Source organism: Vombatus ursinus, unplaced genomic scaffold, assembly GCF_900497805.2.
Source record: "Vombatus ursinus unplaced genomic scaffold, bare-nosed wombat genome assembly UNPS02005459.1, whole genome shotgun sequence".
Classification (NCBI taxonomy): Eukaryota; Metazoa; Chordata; class Mammalia; order Diprotodontia; family Vombatidae; genus Vombatus; species Vombatus ursinus.
In genome coordinates this window covers 7,260,726-7,279,014 of record NW_020945237.1, presented here as the reverse complement: position 1 = coordinate 7,279,014, position 18,289 = coordinate 7,260,726, and the positions used below count along the sequence as shown (strand labels likewise).

General features: G+C 39.2%; 1 protein-coding gene across 2 annotated transcripts in view; it reads left to right on the top strand.

The window, feature by feature from the left end:
• ITGA8 (integrin subunit alpha 8) overlaps window positions 1–18,289 on the top strand; it is a 207,745-nt gene that overhangs the window by 48,992 nt on the left and 140,464 nt on the right. For both annotated transcript variants that reach the window (XM_027847948.1, XM_027847949.1), the window contains exons 6-11: window positions 49–94; window positions 2,489–2,614; window positions 3,831–3,875; window positions 6,210–6,253; window positions 7,447–7,503; window positions 8,234–8,286. In XM_027847948.1, the coding sequence (XP_027703749.1) occupies window positions 49–94; window positions 2,489–2,614; window positions 3,831–3,875; window positions 6,210–6,253; window positions 7,447–7,503; window positions 8,234–8,286 (371 nt within the window). The remainder of the gene's footprint in view (window positions 1–48; window positions 95–2,488; window positions 2,615–3,830; window positions 3,876–6,209; window positions 6,254–7,446; window positions 7,504–8,233; window positions 8,287–18,289) is intronic.

The window sequence follows — 18,289 nt, the reverse complement described above, 5'->3', positions numbered from 1 at the left end:
TAATAATTTTAAAAATTAATGTCAATACTGTTTGTTTCTTTTTTATAGAATGGAGATCTTATAGTGGGAGGACCTGGCAGTTTTTACTGGCAAGGTAGGTTTTGTTGGCATAGAAGAAATCCACATTTGGTGGATACCAATAAAATACAATTATGAGGCACAAATGATACCAGAAGTTGTACTTTAATTACATTTAATTTTATATCTGCATTCATCGAGTCTGTACTTGACTATGCAAATGATGTTTTGAAATCATGTTATAATTAAATTAACCACCCCTTATGACCATCCCCATAGGAATACTAAGACCAAATAAATCGACATCTTGTGTTTTCTTATTAATTTCTTTTTTTAAACAAAACAATCAAAATATTTGAGGCAGCAAAAGGATTGGAAAACTAAAGAAATAAAATTATGTTCTAAGATCTTTTCCCAATCATTATTTTCCCTCAATCAACACCACATTTTCCTTTATTTTCACTAAGCAGAGCCAAAGCTAATAGAGGTGCTTTAAGGAAATATTGCCTTAGTGAGTGCAATCAAGGTAGCGTGGCATCTCATCTGGGGGAGTAGGCTTCTAAAGACATGGGTTTATGTCCTGTATCAACTAACTAAGTAACTGAAGGGAGAGTTCTTAACCTCTCAAGGCTCCTAAAAATTCTTTCAGACTACAATGTGCAGACAATGGCCAATCTGTATCTGAGAAGAGAGTTTCTGTACCATGACTTTTCTCCACACCAATGAAAGCATTTGTTTTTTCTTGAGAAAATTTACAGCTTTGAGTTGGTTTCATGGCTGCATCCAAGTTTAATGTGAGAATTATTAGGAATATCTAAAAGCAAGTTTCCCCCCCACAACCCCCCACCAAGGCCTGAAAAACTTGGCAAATGCTATAGCATTGTTCTCCCTGGACAAGGCATGAGTAATCACCATTGTCTGACTCAGAATAGTCCTTTAAATCATAGCCATCGAATCAGGTTTATGGCCCTGTTTCCTTGTTTTACTTGCTCCGGTCCCAACTAGTGTGGGAACCATGTGTTAATTCACTGAGGGAGAAATTTGGCTTTGAAATTCATGATTACATGTTGGCCTTTACAGAGCGTATCCCCAAATTGACAGATTTAATATCTTCCCTCTGAAAGACAGGAAATTACCAGATCACATTCTTACTTTAGATGCTCATCCTAAACTCAGTGTGGCCAAACAGCAGACTCTCCACTCAGTCAGAAGAGCATGGTTAAGTTCAATGGGTACTGCCATGGAATAGAAGCTTCTCAAGAGCAGGGGCTCTCTCTCTACCTCTCTCTCTCTCTCTCTCTCTCTTTGTCTCTGTCTCTCTGTCTTTCTTCCATTCTTTCTTCTTTTCATTCTTCCTTCCTGTATTCTTCCTTTCCTTCCTCTCTTCCTTTCTCCCTTTTCCCCTTCCTCCCTTCTTTCCATTCTTCCTTCCTTCCTCCCTTCCTTCCTGTTTTTCTTCCTCCCTTTTATCTTCTTCCCTCCTTCTCTCCTTCCGTTCCTTCATTACTTCCTTCTTTTCTTTCCTGCCTGCTTGCTTTCTTTTTCTCTTCTTTCTTTCCTCCCTTTCTTTCTTCCTTCCTTCTTTCTTTCTCTTCCTTTTTCCTTTCTTTCTTTTTTCTTCCTTCTTTCTTTCTCTATGTATCCCCAATGATCAGCACAAATGCTTGTTGATAAACTGATTGATGCTGACTTTACTAGCTTTGTAATCTTAAGCAAGTCAAATCACTGAGCATCAGTTTCCTCCTCAGTTAATAACTACTATTTACTATTTCTGTAAAGCTTTAGGTTTGCAAAGCACTTTACAAATATGATCTAATTTCATCCTCATAATAACCCTGAGAGGTAGATGCTATTTCTGTCTGCATTTTGAAGTTGAAGAAACCGAGATAGAACAGGTTGAATGACTTTTCCAGGGTCACAAAGCTAGTTAGCGTCTGAGACTGGATTTGAATCCAAGTTGTTCTTGACTGTGGGTCCAGCACTCTTTAAAAAAGTAGGAGGGAGAAGTGTTCATAATAGTTGTGCAATCTGTCACAAAGGACTATAATCCAGTTAAAAGGAAAGTAGAAGACTCTATAAAGGCAAATTAATATTAATACAGTAGTTGTATTGAAATGGGTATAAAAAAAGCCATGGTGGGGAACTGTTAGATGTCTGAGATGTGTTTCCAAATATGATGGTACATGTTATACCTGGTAGCCCAAGGTGGTTCAAGTTGACTTAGCAGATTCAGAATTAGAATAATCCAAAACATACTGATTTACTATATAGTTATTTATTCTAATCAGAATTCTGATGTATGTATTCTGTTGTAGTTTTTCTTGTGACTCCAGAGATCATCAATAGTTCCCTCCATGTATGCAGAGGACCAAGTGTTTCAGTAGACTGCATGGCTTTTTTTTTGGATGGGGTTATAGGAAACATGGTTCCTCCTTGCTTTCTTTTAACATGTGAAGTTTTTTGACCCCAGGCCAGGTGATTACAGCCAGCATTGCCGACATCATTGCCAATTACTCATTCAAGGATATTCTAAGGAAACTAACTCGAGAAAAACAAACTGAAGTTGCTCCAGCGTCCTATGATGACAGCTACCTTGGTAAGATTCATTGACTCTTGGAGGTTTTTGCAATTGCTCTTGGCTAGAGATGCAAGTCTCACCAATGACTGATGTGAAATCCTTTGACTTTATGGTCATGTCAGGGAGAGGCTACCTTCTTTTCCTATTAGATCTATCGACTTGCCTTTTCCGAAAAGCATTCCTAAATCACTTGGGTTAGCCACACTAGGTAACATGCACACATTCTGATATAATGGAAGGTCAGTAGCAGTGGTAAATGGAAAAGACACTAAGAGGCCCTGAGATTAAATCCCAACTCTGATGCTTCCTTGTGCTATGACCCTGAGGAATTCCCTTAATCTCTCTGAGCCTCAGTTTTCTCATCTGCAGGATGAGAGGACTGGACTAGAGGACCTCTCAGGTTCCTTTTGTCATCATTAATTTCAAAGATTTGACATTATTGATTGTATGCAACATCCCATTTTTTTCCTCTCTATCTTAGTCCACATTCTCCCTCATGTATGGAATGCTATCCCTGCTCACCTCTTGGAATCTCTAGCTTCCTTCAAGGCTCAGCTCAACTGCCAAGTATAGGAAGTCTTTCCTGATCTTCCTTTCTCCCCTCCATTGTTAGTGCTCTTCCCCAACCCTGAAATTACTTTGGATCTATTTGGTATTTATTTATATGTATATATGTTGTTTCCCCATTCCCATAGAGTGGACCTTGGGGCATAAATGGTTTTATTTTTGTACTTATATTCTGGTACCTAGCAGAGGGCTTAGCAAACATAGTAGGTGCTTAATAAATGCTTGTTAAGCTGAATTGAAGTGAATTAATTGAAGGGCTGTTGCCCAAGTATTTCTAAATATAAGACAGAATTAGAGTTCTGGAGATTCCTATAGCTTGCTACATGAAGCCATGTTGAGAGCAATAAAAATGTGGCCAAATATTTTGCATGTGCGTTGTCCTGTGATTGAGTAGCTAGGAGCTGTGATGTTGCTGTGTTCTTCATAGTGATCCGTAGCCTAGCTTTATTGCTTTTTATAGAGGGAGCACACACATGTTAACTTGACTAATGCTTTTCTTTCTCCAGTCTCAGACTTCCTCTTTTGTAAAGTTTCTAGAGCTCTCCAAATAGAGGAGGAGCCTGGAAGTGCTTAACTCTGCACATTTCTCTCTAAATAGTTTATTTGTCAGTCTTCCCAGCTAAGACTTGTTCATTCATTTATTTTGTATTTGTTTGTTTATTTACAGGATATTCAGTTGCTGCTGGGGAATTTACTGGAGATTCTCAGCAAGGTAGGAGATATTGCATGGGTTGCTATAAGGATGACAGAGAACTCTTTCTTCCCCCCAGTATTGATAGGAAGTGTTAGTTTCATTATGCACATTTTACAAATGAAAAAAACTGAAGCCCAAAGAGGCTGAGGGAGTTAGGATCATCAGAACATGGACCAAGAGGTAGAAGGAACTTTGGAGGTCAGTTAGTCCAACCTTCTCATTTTACATATAAGGAAACTGAGTCCTGGAGAGGAAAAGTACTGAAAGTTGCCCAGGTTGACTTCACAAGGCTGGTAAATGCTAGCGCTTTGAGTCAAATTTAGGTCTCCTGACCCCCAAACCAAAACTCTTTCCCCTAGATTGATGAAAGAGCTGGGAAGAGAGGGCATCTTTCTTGGGTTCTGGATAGAGGATTTGCCAAATGCTTAATGATTTGGACAGCATTATGTATTTAGTAACAGATCTAGGATGAGAGACCAAGTGTTCTCCATACAGTCCAGGCCACTAATAGTTATGTCTCTGGTGTACTAGTAACTGCTGTCCATCTACCTGCTCTAATTCATATTCTTTGAAGGATAAAATTTAGAACATGTTAAATACAGTCATCTGTAGGAATACAGATAGTCCTTTTATCAGTCATATGTTGATACTGCACATAATGCAGAAACATAGAAAGTATACTGCAATTAGCTAGACTTCACTTGGGGGGGATTGTTTATTTTCTCAAAAATATCTGCTTAATTCAAGCCAGTTCTTATATCAGAATTTTTTGGTGGTTTGTTTTGTGGCCAAGAAGAGATGAAGCTAGTAATGGCGGAGATTGTAAAGAGGACCAAAGCTCTAGTACTATGGGGGTGGGGGGTGGGGAATCTCAGTCCTGTAGTCACTCAGGGATTTTGCAAAGGAAAGGATAAAAAGCACCAGACAATCTGAGCACAACAGTTTTAGGATGTTGGCTTCAGCAGTTGTGGGAAAGAAATCAAGAACAGCCTTACTCTTGGGCTGTTGTTCAATTCTGACCCAGGAGAAGGCATTGGTGATCCCCAGCCATAGATCTTAGAGGAAGGGATTAGGAAAGAGCAGCTACCTTTCAATCTCACAAATGCTGTTAAAATAAAGACTACTCAGACAACAGATCCAAGTTTTTAGTGATTTCCAGAAACTTTGGTAGACTGCCTTTGAAATTCCAGTATCTGAGAACATCCTCATCAGTTCAAAAGAAAATATAAACCTTCCAGGCAGGCCAAGACTCGATAGGCCACCCGCCTTCAGTATTTACTCAATGAGATTGTCCCACACAAGGGGTGAGGAGAGAAGCCTGTCAAACAGAATGAGTAATTCCACATCCTCAGTAATCCAATCAGATGCATCAGAGCTAAGCTCAAGCAAATAATTTGGCCCCTGTGGGTCCCCCCTCTCTTTCACTGAAGCCAGACCCTTTCACTGTCTGAGTAGGAAATGGCATTTGAGGGAAGGTTCCACCAAATCATTGGAGTCAAATACAGGTCTCCTGACCCCAAGATCAAATATCTTTCCCCTACCTGATGAAAGGGCTGGGAAGTGAGGGCATCTTCTTAGGCAATAGTCACTGGAGGTTAAGGATATGAACCCCTCAAGCAGTTAATGAGATAGCCGAACCTCCTTTGAAGTAGGAAAGCAGCAGGAGGTGGCCTGTCTCCTCTAGAGCCCATGCAGGGCGGGCAGTGGCATCTGGCGTCAGGTTCAAAAGAGGTAGCCCAAAGAATACACCTGAAACAACTGGTCAGATAGAAGTTTATTTAGAGACACACAGCTCTGGGAAGCACTCTAAAGGAAAGGGCCCCAAACAGAGGAGAGAGCAGACTTTTTATACTCTAAGAAAAGCAATTGATTATTTTGAAAGCTGCCTCTCTGTTCTAGGAGGTGCTTGTTAAAGTTAGTGTTGCTAGGATGGGCAAAACAGCTTATTTCTCCTATTTGGGACAACACGTCTTTCCATATTTAGCCTTCCAGAGCACAAGGAGATGGGCAGTAAAGGGAACCAGAGAGACTTGATTGGCACCATGGCACCAAGTACTAAAATGGAGTCACTCGTGTGGAGGGAGGGAACGTCCAGGAGCTCTCTGTTTTTACCCTGGGGCTGCAGGCTGTGGCTGTAGAGCTCTCCCTTTTATTTTTTATCAACTTGAAAGCTGCACAGATGGGACTAGGGGTAAGTTATAAAAGCATGCATATAAACCAGGCTTCAGGTTACACTTCATACTTCAAGGTGGTGTTTAGTTTGTATGCAAATTCTGCTCTGCCTTGACCAGCACATACCTGGTAATATGAAATAAGCATGTCCACTTTCTAACCACCCATTTTTCCTTTCAGAAATCCTGGCTGGTGTTCCAAGAGGTGCACAGAATTTTGGATATGTAAGTACCATGACTGCATCTCTAGGTTCACCAAAGACATATCTTTATCTATCTCTATCTCATTCTCTAGCTCTGTCTCTATCTCTCTGTGTATATACACATATGCCACATATTTTATACACATACACCTACACACATATGCCTACATTTATCTACACATATATGCATAAAATCTTTTTTGTCTGGACCTATGATTGCATTGGTGTAGGAAGTTTCTCATGAAGAAATTTCCTCTACCAGTGTAGATGAATGAAAATGATAGCAACCACAGCAGCAATAAGAATATTTATTAGCACTTTAAGGTTTACAAAAGGCTTTACATAGGTTATCTCATTTGATCCTCACAACAACCCTGGGAAGTAGGTACTGTTATTATTTCCATTTTATAGATGCTGTATTTGGAGTAAACAGAGGTTAAGTGATTTGCCCAGGGTCATACAGTGACAAGTGTCTAAGGCTGCATTTGAACTCAAATTATCCTGATCCCAAGTCCAATATTCTATCCAATGGGCCACCTCACTGCTTGGGGCAGGGGCCATTTCTAATTTTCACTTTACGTTTTTTTTTCATTTTTTATTTTTAGGCAGTTGAGGTTAAGTGACTTGCCTAGGGTCACACAGCTAGTGAGTGTCAAGTGTTTGGTCTGAGGCCGGATTTGAACTCAGGTCCTCCTGACTTCAGGGCCGGTGCTCTATCCACTGCGCCACCTAGCTGCCCCTACTTTACATTTTGCGTGTTAACTAGTATAGTGCTATGTACACAGTAGATGGTTAATAAATGTGTATTGAATAAGTGAAGAAGGAATTGGAAATCAGAGGAACCGTTCACTGGGTTCCTTCCATCCAAATACATTGAAGATACCAGGACACAAATGAGTTTCTTACCTTTTAGGAGCTAACCCCGCTCTAGAAGGGAGTACAAGGCAATTTGAGGAAGGGGGGGACTCTTTTTTTCCATTGCAGGGAAGTGGGCAAAACTTTTGTCTGGAAAGAACCCTCCTGTTGGGATAAAAAGCCTTCGTTGACTTTTAGAATTTGTGATCTCTGCCTCCACTTTGCCCATTTGAGTCCTCAGTTTATGTCCTCACGTCACATATAGAAATGAGGGAATGGTGGAAGAAAAAGATAACCTTGAAAGTTGGCTGTTGTTCTATTGCTTCTCGGTGATGCAGCATCTAATTTCCATGATTTTAGGTTTCAATTATTAATTCGACGGATATGACCTTTATTCAGAATTTCACTGGCGAACAGGTAATTTCCATTTTCAATATTTTAACACTTATTGTGTATGAATAGTATATGTCAATCTTATTATTTGATCTTTACTATCAACTTTTCATTAGAAGAGAAAACCAATACTAAATAAGTACTGGTACCAAAAATGTCAATGAGTTTCATATAGTCTTCTACGCTTTGGGTTTATATTTTAGTAGATGTAACAATAGCCTACAAAAAATAATTATGCCTTGATTATCCCTCTAATAAGAAGGATCTAAGGCTCGAAAATCTAAAATGATGACTAGTCCAAAGAAATATTTCCTTTCTGGCTTTGAAATCCTCTTTTTTTTTTTAATGCTAGCATTTGAAGACAGATGCATCTGATGTCAACTTCTCTTTGTTCTCCATTTCATGCTGGATATTGACCACTTGACCTTTAACACAAAGGTCAGCAGCCTAAATTGAATTTCCTGATTGCTGTCTTTTCCTCCCTCATCTCTTCCCTCCATTGAGGAAGAGAATTAAGTATTTTAGTTACAAATGGCCCTTGTGCTACAGACTACATCAGAAAGTAAGGACAAACCAAGGAAGACTAGTGATAATAAAGAATTTAATAAAATGAGAAGATGATGAGAGGAAATAATCATTCAAAAATTATTTTCGTGGTTAACTTGCATTGGAGGTGTATTTTTATTGCAATGAATAAGAAGTGATTATATCAAAATAGTTTGGGGTTACAAAGCGTTCTGGTTTTCATTTGCAGATGGCATCTTATTTTGGATATGCTATTTCAGTATCAGATGTCAACAATGATGGGTAAGTGACTACATGCAATATTATTTTTCTTTCCTATCTTATAACACTTGTGCAAAAATACTCAATTTTTCCTATTCAAAAGTTACTTATGACTCCTCAACAAGAAAGAAGAGGCCATCTTCATAACTTCATGGAATCTGAGCTGGAAGTGAGTCACTCAGTCAACGAGCATTTATTAAGCACCTACTATGTGCCAGGCACTGTGCTAATCACTGGAATGAATTTCAGAGATAATTTTTTTCCAAGTCTCTTATTTTACAGATGTAATAATCAGAGGCATGACAAGCATTGGTCAAATTGGGCTTAGCCCCAGGAAACAACAACCAAGGGGACACACTTCCTACTAGGCTGCTACCATCTGCAGACCTTACCTCATGGTCCTCTGCCAACCATGCCATAGCTTAGCTGCCATTTCCCAGGATCCCATCTCTGAGATACTACTTACTTTCTCCCTGAATTCCCAGAAAAATGAAAACTAGACCATCCATCTCAACATGATTGTATGTGTCATTAGGCTGTCCTCAGCATTGTTAACTCAAGGGTTTATACCCCAGTTGAAAAATAAATACATTCTTGCTCTAGAGGTATCCAAGGCCTCAAGATATGACTTGCTTAAGGTTTTATAATTTGTAAAGCTCTAAGAGTCAGAATTTGAACACAAAACATTTGTTGTCAAATCCACGGTTTATCCTACTTTAGGGCAAAGTGGTATGTCTGTCAGATAGCTGTGCCCTATCCTCTTTAATTCTTTACCTCCAAGTTTCTGAACTGTCATCCCAAAGGAGGTTATTTTGTTTTGATTTCAACTTCACCTTTACAAAAATGATTATTCCTTCATTAAACCACCCACCAAAACTGATCTCGTACATTAAGTTTTGAAGGACTTATTCATCTGGCTCCCCACACTGGCTCTCTCCAGTAATCCCTCTTTGCACGCCTTTACACATCCATCAACAATCCACAAATTAGTAAATTATGCTTCTAATGGTCTGTTAATTTGGTAATGGGTACTCTCTTGTTAGGGGTCAGTAGTTAAAGCAAATAATGTGAGCTTGGCCAATAGCTAAATTGTGGTTTTTGATTACTCTTTCTAAAGAGAGTAGTTGATTTTTTAAAATTCACCTTTGTAATATTAAGAGTCCCTAGCAGGAGCGGTTAAATTGACAGACCATTGGAATGACCATTAGCTGGGCCATCTTTGTACAGCTGGGATTGATTGTGTTTTACATGTTTCTGTTTTGTATGTTTCTTTATTTGTGCCTATCCAGTCAGTGGTCCTCTAATAAAATATAAGGTTCTCCAGACTTCTTTATGTCTCCTTGCGGGTCTCCATGGCCCCTCTTACAGGGCTCTGCATACAGTGAATGCTCATTACAAGCTCATGGTGTAATAGTGGCAGTGGTGAAGAACCATTTTAAAGTTAACTCTGGATAGGTGGGAGACATAATCACTTAAGCATTCAAAGAACTGCCACATGGAAAGGGGATGAGACTTGTCAATTAGTCAACAAGCATTTAATAAATGCTTGACATGTGCTAGGCATTGTACTAAGCTTAGAGAATCAAAGAAATGCAAAACCAGTTCCTGCCCTCTGGGAGCTTACTTTCTAATGCTTGACCTGGAGCAATGGGTTAATGACATTGCAAAGAAGCCAGTTTTAGTCTAGAGATAGGACAGATGAACTCAGGCAAAAAGAGCTATGCAAAAATGTAATGGCCTCAAGAGGTCAGTGAGTTAGTAACCATTTCTTAAGTGCCAGGCATTGTGAGGAGCCTTGGGGATACAAAGAAAGGCCAAAGACAGTCTTTGCCGTCATGGAGTTCACAGTCTTACAGGAGTGACAACATGCAAACAACCAAAGGTATACAGGGTAAATTGGAGATAATAAGCAAAGGGGAGGCATAAACTTTAGGGGTGTGGAGGGGATCAGAAAAGGCCTCCTATAGAAGGTGTGATTTTGGCTGGAACTTGAAGGAAGTCAGGAGGTAGATACGAGGAGGGAGGGATTCCAGGAGTGGGAGGATAGCCAGTGAAAATTCTCCAATATGTGTTACATATCACCCCTCCCCCAGGATTCTCCAGTACTCTTAAGGGGGTTGGGGGGTGTCTAGCATTGGCCACTGGTTCAATTTTTCCCCCCATCAATTGTGTGCCCCCAACTTTAGGGGGTCTAAGTATTTCAGTTCCATTTAACCACTCAACAGGAAGATTAGCTTTTACAAAGTTACATTTTCTTTAAAGAGTAACAAGAATAAACATTCCAAAAACATTACCACCTCAGTCTCTGGGGAGGAGAGGGGAATCAGTTCAGAACTTAACTCAGTTCCAATAGAACATCAGTCCTACCAAGTCCCAAGTCAAAAGCCCCTCTGGTCTTCCATCTGCAAACTGGCTTCTCAAGGCTTAGCTGCTGGGCTGGTAGCAACACTGGGCCTGAGATCTAGGCTCCAAGGTCAACATAGCTGGAGCTCCCAAGTCTGGGGACTTCTTCTCTCCTCCCCTCTTACTACCCACCCCCCTAGAATTGAAAAGAACAAATAAAACAGACCAAAACTCCAATTTCCCAATGCTATAGGGCATAAAGAAAGAGAGAGAAGGGTAGCTCTTCTCCCTACGCAGCTTAGTGTGTGGTGCCTATGATTTAAGTGAATAGGACTTTTACCCCTTGATGCCACAGGCAAAGCGGGGTGGGGGGGGAAGGAAGAAGGGAGAGAGAAGAAAAAGAGGTGAGAGGGAATGTAACTGTACTTCAGTCAGGTAGATTTAAAGATGCAGCTGATGGAAAGAGACTGCTCCCACTCATGTGATAGGGAAGTAGGTTGCTAGTGTCTATCACATGGAAGACCTCCATCTTAGGTGATTTGGGCATGAGGACCACAACAGTCATCTGGTTCAGTGGTGTTTCAAATAGAAACATGTTGACTTAGAAATCCCCAAATCAGTATTATCTAGGTTGTATTGTATTTTTGTTTATTTTGTTAAACATTTCCCAATTGCATCAGTTTATCATCTGCTTGCTTTAGAGAGCTCTGAGTTTGACACCTCCGATTCTAGTCCAACCCCCTCATTTTACTTGTGAGGAAACTGAGACACAGAGTCATTAAGTGCCTCACCTAGGGACACACAGATAGTGTCTAAGCTGGGATTCAAACCTGAGTCTTCTGAGTCTACAATCCAGCAATCTTTCCACAATATCAAGTTTCCTATCACTGGAGGTAAGCCCAGGTGACCACTTGTCATGTATGTCATAAAAAGGATTTCTGGTCAGGTAGCAGATGAACTAGATGGCCTCTGAAGTATCTTCCAGCTCTGGGATTCTGGGAATTTGTGATTCCATAAGATCAGAAATTTAAAATTTAAGACTGACCAAGAAATGATCCTTTTAAAATTCAGTCATTTATATATCAATGTTCTTATACTGTAAGCACGAATTGACATATCTACTTACACAAAAAAATTCCAACGTGGGCAGAGCACATTGGCTAAAGAATGGATTTCCCCAGTATTGGGTAGGGGGAAGCATCTGGAGAATAAATTAAGAACAAAAACGGCAGAATTTCCCAGTTTCTTTAATGAAAATGCATTTGCATGGTGGCCTACCATGCAGCAAATGGTGCTGCAAAAGCACAGAGATGCTTCCTGCTGGGGTTTGCACATAGTGTTTTATAGGGTACAAATTGGCTCGATGTGTTTCTTGCCATGGGTCAGCCACTTTTTTTATTCCTTTCAACTTCCCTTCCTATTTCATAATATACCCTGTAGGACATCCCATCCACAGACTCATTCTAGTCTGCAGCAAAAATTTTGTGGCACCATGTATTGTATAGTTTTCAGTGTTTAAAGAAGCAGAAAAAACAAAACCTTGTGAGAAAAACCATGTTGGTACCCCCTGATCAAACAACATGGTTGGAAGTAACTAACACAAGCCTTTCTGCAGTGATGATCAGGCCATTCTTTCTTGTCCTTAAAACCTGCTCCTCTGGCTCATCCGCTCTATACTCAATTTCCCTGAAATGTGTTGGTTATTAGGCTGTTTGTTCTGAATGCTTCCAAGTGCCTGGAATTATGTCTCTGATAATTTAATATTGTCCCTTTAAAGATAATCTGGAGAACCTGGAGATGGGTATACTCTGGTACTTTAAAGTACTAAGGTGCCAGGTAAATTCAGTGTCAATATGCACACAGTTAAAATGTTCTCTGGAGGTGGATTAAGAATTACTCATGAAGAAAATACTCAAGTTCATCTCCAGCTGAGATAGAAAGCCACTGGCCTTATTTACAACAATTATATGATCAGTCTCTGCACCTGTGTTTTTAGGAGATGTATGCTTGGCTTTACAATTGACTAAAACAGGAAAAGTGTGACCTCTTTTTGTGTCCCAGTGTTCGAATTTTAAAGTTGAGTGTTAAAACAGCCCATGAAAACATAAGGACTGGCCCAAGGCTGTCGTGAATCTTTCTGGAAGGGCTCCCAGTAACTTCAGTACTGGAACAAACACCTTCCATACATTCTAGAACCTTCAGGGTGCAGTTTCAAGTACATGATACATGAAAAACATCAGCATGAGTGGGAGCTGATCTTGCCTCATATTTTGACTTCTGCTAAACTATTGGGGCTGGCAGAAATTTGCTATGATTTCAAGTGGCAAATGATGTGTAAGCTTCTTTTTAAGAGAAGGTGCTTTCATTATTCTGGTCTCCTAGTGAGATTCCAGGTAGAGATTTTTAGGTTGTGTGGTCCATAGCCAAGTGTCTCAATGAAACTTTTTTTGGACGAGTTATACTAAATGCCCTCAAATTGCTTCAGCATTTTCCATTTACTCTTCAGCTTAAACATGGCACCATTTGTTGCTGTTACATACTATGTGTAGAGAGGTAGAAACTGTCATGGGGTGAGCATAGGACTGGGAGGGAAGAGATCTGGGTACTGGTCCCAGGTGTGGCCCTAACATGCTATGTGACTTTGGTCCAGCTCCAGTTTCCTCATATAAAACAAGAACTTGACCTAGATAAATACTAAGATTCTTAAGATCCTGTGATTTTTAGGGGGTTGTCTTAATTGAATGGGTAAGCCAGACAGATGAATAACCACACTTATTTCTATGGTGATCTCTCCCCTTACCTACTCCAAAGTTCTTTGACATATAATCTTTTATTTAATTTTCACAATCATTCCATTAAAACCAAACTGTAGACGAAGGAATGGAGACTGAGAGATTAGATGAATTGACCAAGGTTGCAAATGGGATTAGGTGCCTGATTTTGCCTGATATTTGCTGTTCTTTTCACTTCGCTAGCCTGGCCCCATTTTTCAGTCCTTACAGAGTATATGGCAGCGTATTAAGCCCTTGCAAGTCTGTAGTTAACAATAGACACAGTCTCAGCTTGCCAGGGCCTTACTGTCTACCAGTTATAGGCATTTATAACCTAATATGTAGAGAACAATCACAGATCTGTATTGACTTTATTTATCTTAAATAACTGAGGAGAGTAGGATTAAAAAATTTGAAATCTATTTCAAAAAAGTATTCTACAGGACTTTATAGCAGAATAGAGATGTATCATTTAGTCAAAAGCATGATAGAACCAGCTTATTCATTAAGGCTCAAGAGCCAATTGTTAAAAATTTCAGTGTGGGCATTTACATCTCTTAGATCACCAAAGGCTACCTATAAACCAAGACTCAATTTATAGTTTCATTTATTTCTAGGCTTAAAGGGATGGATAAAATGCTAATCATGAAGATTTAGTTTAAAAGTGTGTCCTGCCTTTTTAGAGAGTCAGCTGCTAAACATTTATCCCAACACCTCTGTATTTAGGACATAGTCACATGTTTCCCTTTGTAAGCTGCTTCTACTCAGTGTGGTACTAGATGCATGTTCCTATCAGAACTGTATGTGTGGTATGAATACTTCTGCCTACCCATACCCCTGACCCCAGGAAGAAAAATTTAGACTACATCTTAATCACCAATTCATCAGTGGAACTTTAAGAGTTTGTCAACAGTTATTGAAGAAAAACTAATTGAAAAGAGAAAAATGTAATTATGCTGGCCATTTGGCATCATGGAGTGGAAATTCCTGGAGGGCAGTATAGGTGAGTTCCAGTAGAATAATAATCCTCAAGGACAGGAGCTGTTTCTTTTTTTTAATTGTTATATTCCCAGGGTCTAGTAGAGCCTTGTACATACATACATAGCAGACACAGAGCAGTGAGTGTTCCTTGAATTTAGTTGAGTTGAATTGGATGGAGTCTTATCAATTTAACAACAAGTATTTATGAAGAGTCTACTATGTTCTAGGCACTGTTCTAGATGTTGTGGATACACAAAGAAACAAAAATGAACCAAGAAAATCCATTTTGTTTGATTGGATATACCTTAATTCTAAATGGCTAAATAACTTTGCAAAGTATATCCTTGTCCTCAGTCTCTGTAGGCATCATAGAATATCAGCCTTGCACATAGGTAATTTTTTTTTAAAGTAGGTCACAAAAGGCCATCCTGTTTAGTATTTATCCATGGTAAAATGGATTCCAATGAGCACTGGCTATCTGGAGTAGTTGACTAACTAGAGTTAATTTTTATTTTCAGGGATAGTTAATGACCATCTTGAAAGACAGGTGGTGATCACCAAGAGCCAGCATGGCTTCGTCAAAACAGGACATGCCAAGCTACTCTTGGTATTTTTTTTTTAGTTATTATACTTCAGGTTAGTGCTGTAAGTATAGCTTACTTCCATTTTACTAAAGCATTTGATAAAGTTGTGCTTGGTTTCCTTGTAAGACACTATGTAGAGAAATATGGTCTAAATTATAATACATTTAGGTGAATTCAGAACTGCTGGATGGATAGACCCCAATGAGTATTCATTAATGAGTCAATGCCATTTTTGAAAGTGGTCTTCAGCAGAATGCATCAAGAATCTTTGCTGGCCCTGTCCTATAAGGGATTTTTATCAGTGTGCTTGTACATAGCAGACACTTTGTAAGTGTTCCTTGAATTAAATTGAATTTTGCTTGTCTGGATGCACTTCAAACAATTTATCAACAAGTGTTTATTAAGAACCCACTTTGGTAGGCTAATCTGTGTCTTAAATAAAGTCATAGATTGTATGCTTATCAGATTTTCAGATGACACAAAGCTGAGAAAGATCATTAAAATGTTAGATGACAGAATCAATATCTATGGAGACCTTGATAGGCTAGAACATTGGGTCACATTTAATTACATGAAATGCAATAGAGATAAATGTGAAATCCTACACTTGAGATCAGAAAGTCAACTTCACATATATAAGATGGAGGAGGCTTAGCACACCAAGTGTCTGAAAAAAATTCATGTAGAAGTTGCATTAGACTTGTTTTACTTGATCCCAGAAGGCTAATACAGGCACAATGAGCTGATGATATGGAGGCAAATTTAGGTCTGATGCAATGAAAAACTTGTCCATTTTTTCTCCTGAAGGATTGTGCTCAGTTTTGCTGGGTGAGTGATTCTTGGTTGTAATCCCAGTTCGTTTACCTTTTGGCATATCATATTCCAAGCCCTCTTCTCTTTTAATGTGAAAGCTGCTAAATCTTGTGTGATCCTGACTGTGGCTCCAGGATGTTTGAATTGTTTCTTTCTGGCTGCTTGTAATATGTTCTCTTTGTCCTGGGAGCTCTGGAGTTTGGCTATAATATTCCTAGAGGTTTTCATTTTGGGATTTCTTTCAGAGGTGATTGGTGGGCTCTTTCCCTTTCTGTTTTACCTTCTGGTTCTAGAATATCAGGGTAATTTTCCTTCATAATTTTCTTGAAATATGATGTCTAGTCTTTTCCTTTGATTGTGACTTTTAGCTAGTCAAATAATTCCTAAATTATTGCTCCTTGATCTATTTTCCAAGTCACTTGTTTTTCTGATGTGATATTTCATATTTTCTTCCATTTTTTAGTTGTTTTGACTTTGTCTTTTTTTTTTTTGATGTCTCATGGAGTCATTAGCTCCCACTTCCCCAATTCTAATTTTTAAGGAATTATTTTCTTTAGTGAGTTTTTGTGCCTCTTTCTGCTTTTTTAAGGTGTTATTTTCTTCAGTATTTTTGTCCCTCTTTTACCAAGCTGTTAACTCTCTTTTCACAATTTTCTTGTATCACTCTCATTTGTTTTCCTATTTTTTCCTCTACCACTCATCTCTTTTTTTAACTCTTCCAGAAATTCATTTTTTGTAGCTTTGTTGGTATCTGTTTTTCACATTTTTTTCTTCTTCTGAGTTTATGTGTTGGTCTTACCTGCTATGGGCAGCTTTTTTGGTCAAATTCTTTGTTGTTGTTGTTTGCTCATTTTACAGCCTCTTTCTTGACTTTCAGCTTTATGTTAAAGTTGGGTTCTGCTCACCCAGGGGTGAGGAAGCACTATGCCAGGCTTCGTTCTTTTTCATGCTGCTATTTTCTTTCTTTTTTATATATGTAATTTATTTATTTTTGGTTTTTAACATTCGCTTCCACAAGATTTTGAGTTCCAAATTTTCTCCCCATCTCATCTCTCCCCCCACCCCCAGATGTCATGCATTCTATACACTCCTACCCTAATCCACCCTCATGCTGCTATTTTCTTGCTTACATTTATATAGCACTTAAAGGTTTGCAAAGCACTTCATATATGTTATCTCATTTGATATGAGAGTAGATCAATGGAATAGACTAGAAACAAGGATCAGCTACAATTGAACTTAATACATCAAAACAAGAATATAAACTACTTGGGAAAAAGAGAGCAATTTGACAGTAATAAGACTTAGAGCAATATATTGCACCATATACCACAATAAGCTCAAAATGGACATATGACCAAACTAGAAAGGTTATGGCATTAATACATACATATATATGTATATATTCACAGATATTGCTTGGAGAAAATTCTTAATCAGACAAGATATAGAGAACATTTCAAAAAAATAAAATAGATTGTTTCAGTTGCATGAAATAAAAAGTTTTGTCATGCTGCTATTTTCAAGGCTAGTTCTGGATGTCTGAAAGTTTTTGGTGTTTCCAAGGTGGAGTGATCCTGGGAGATGTATAGTGACTGCTTTCCTGGTCTGAGCTCTGGTCTTTATCCTGGTCCCCTGCAGCTGCAAGCATTAGCACTCCTCTTTGCTTTGGGACTGTGACCAAGTCCCCTGCTCCCTTGTGCCCTACCCCCAGTACTCCTCTCCACCCTAGAACTGTGACCCAGAACTGCATATGGGCGGTAGAGTTGCCAGTCAATGCCAGCTTTACCCAGTGCTAGCAGTGAGTCTCCTGTAATCTCTTTCTGGCCACTTATCCAACCCCCTTACCCTCTCTCAGCTGAGAGCTCCTGAAGCTGCTGCTGCCGCCACAACTGTTGCCACCGTGCTCCCACCCCAATGTCACAAACTTCTTCTGCCAACCTCCCAAGTTTTCTCTGGCCAGAAAAATGTCTTACTCTGATCTTTTGTTGGATCTGCCGCTCCAAAATTTGATTTGAAGCATTATTTTTAAATCATTTGGAGGGGATTGTTGGAAGAGTTCAACTAGATGACTGCCCTTAATCCGCCATCTTGGCTCCACCTCCATGACAGTCAGGCTTCTTTAAGGGTGGTTTTCCATGGCCTTCCCCCAAGTCATCCCAAATTATACTAATAATAGCAACTAGCATTTATATAGCACTTTACGGTTTGTAAAATGCCCTTTAAATATTTAAATATTTGTACTTAATGTAGGCCTGGAAGTTAATCAAAAAAAGATTCAGAGTATGAGTTGAATGTTTCTTCTTTATGCAGTACTTTGTAGTCCTAAGGGTTGTGGGAAAGATCAGCATTCCAGGTCACCAACCAAGAGATAGGTAGGTAAATAAAGCATTGTACATTAGAATATTTAAATCCACTTTCCACTTGGGTATTGGGTATAACTCCCCTACTTAGGGCTTTGTACTCTAACTTAGGGGAACCCTGCCCTCTAATGCCTTTCAAGATCTTACATGCCAAGAGCTCAGACTCAAG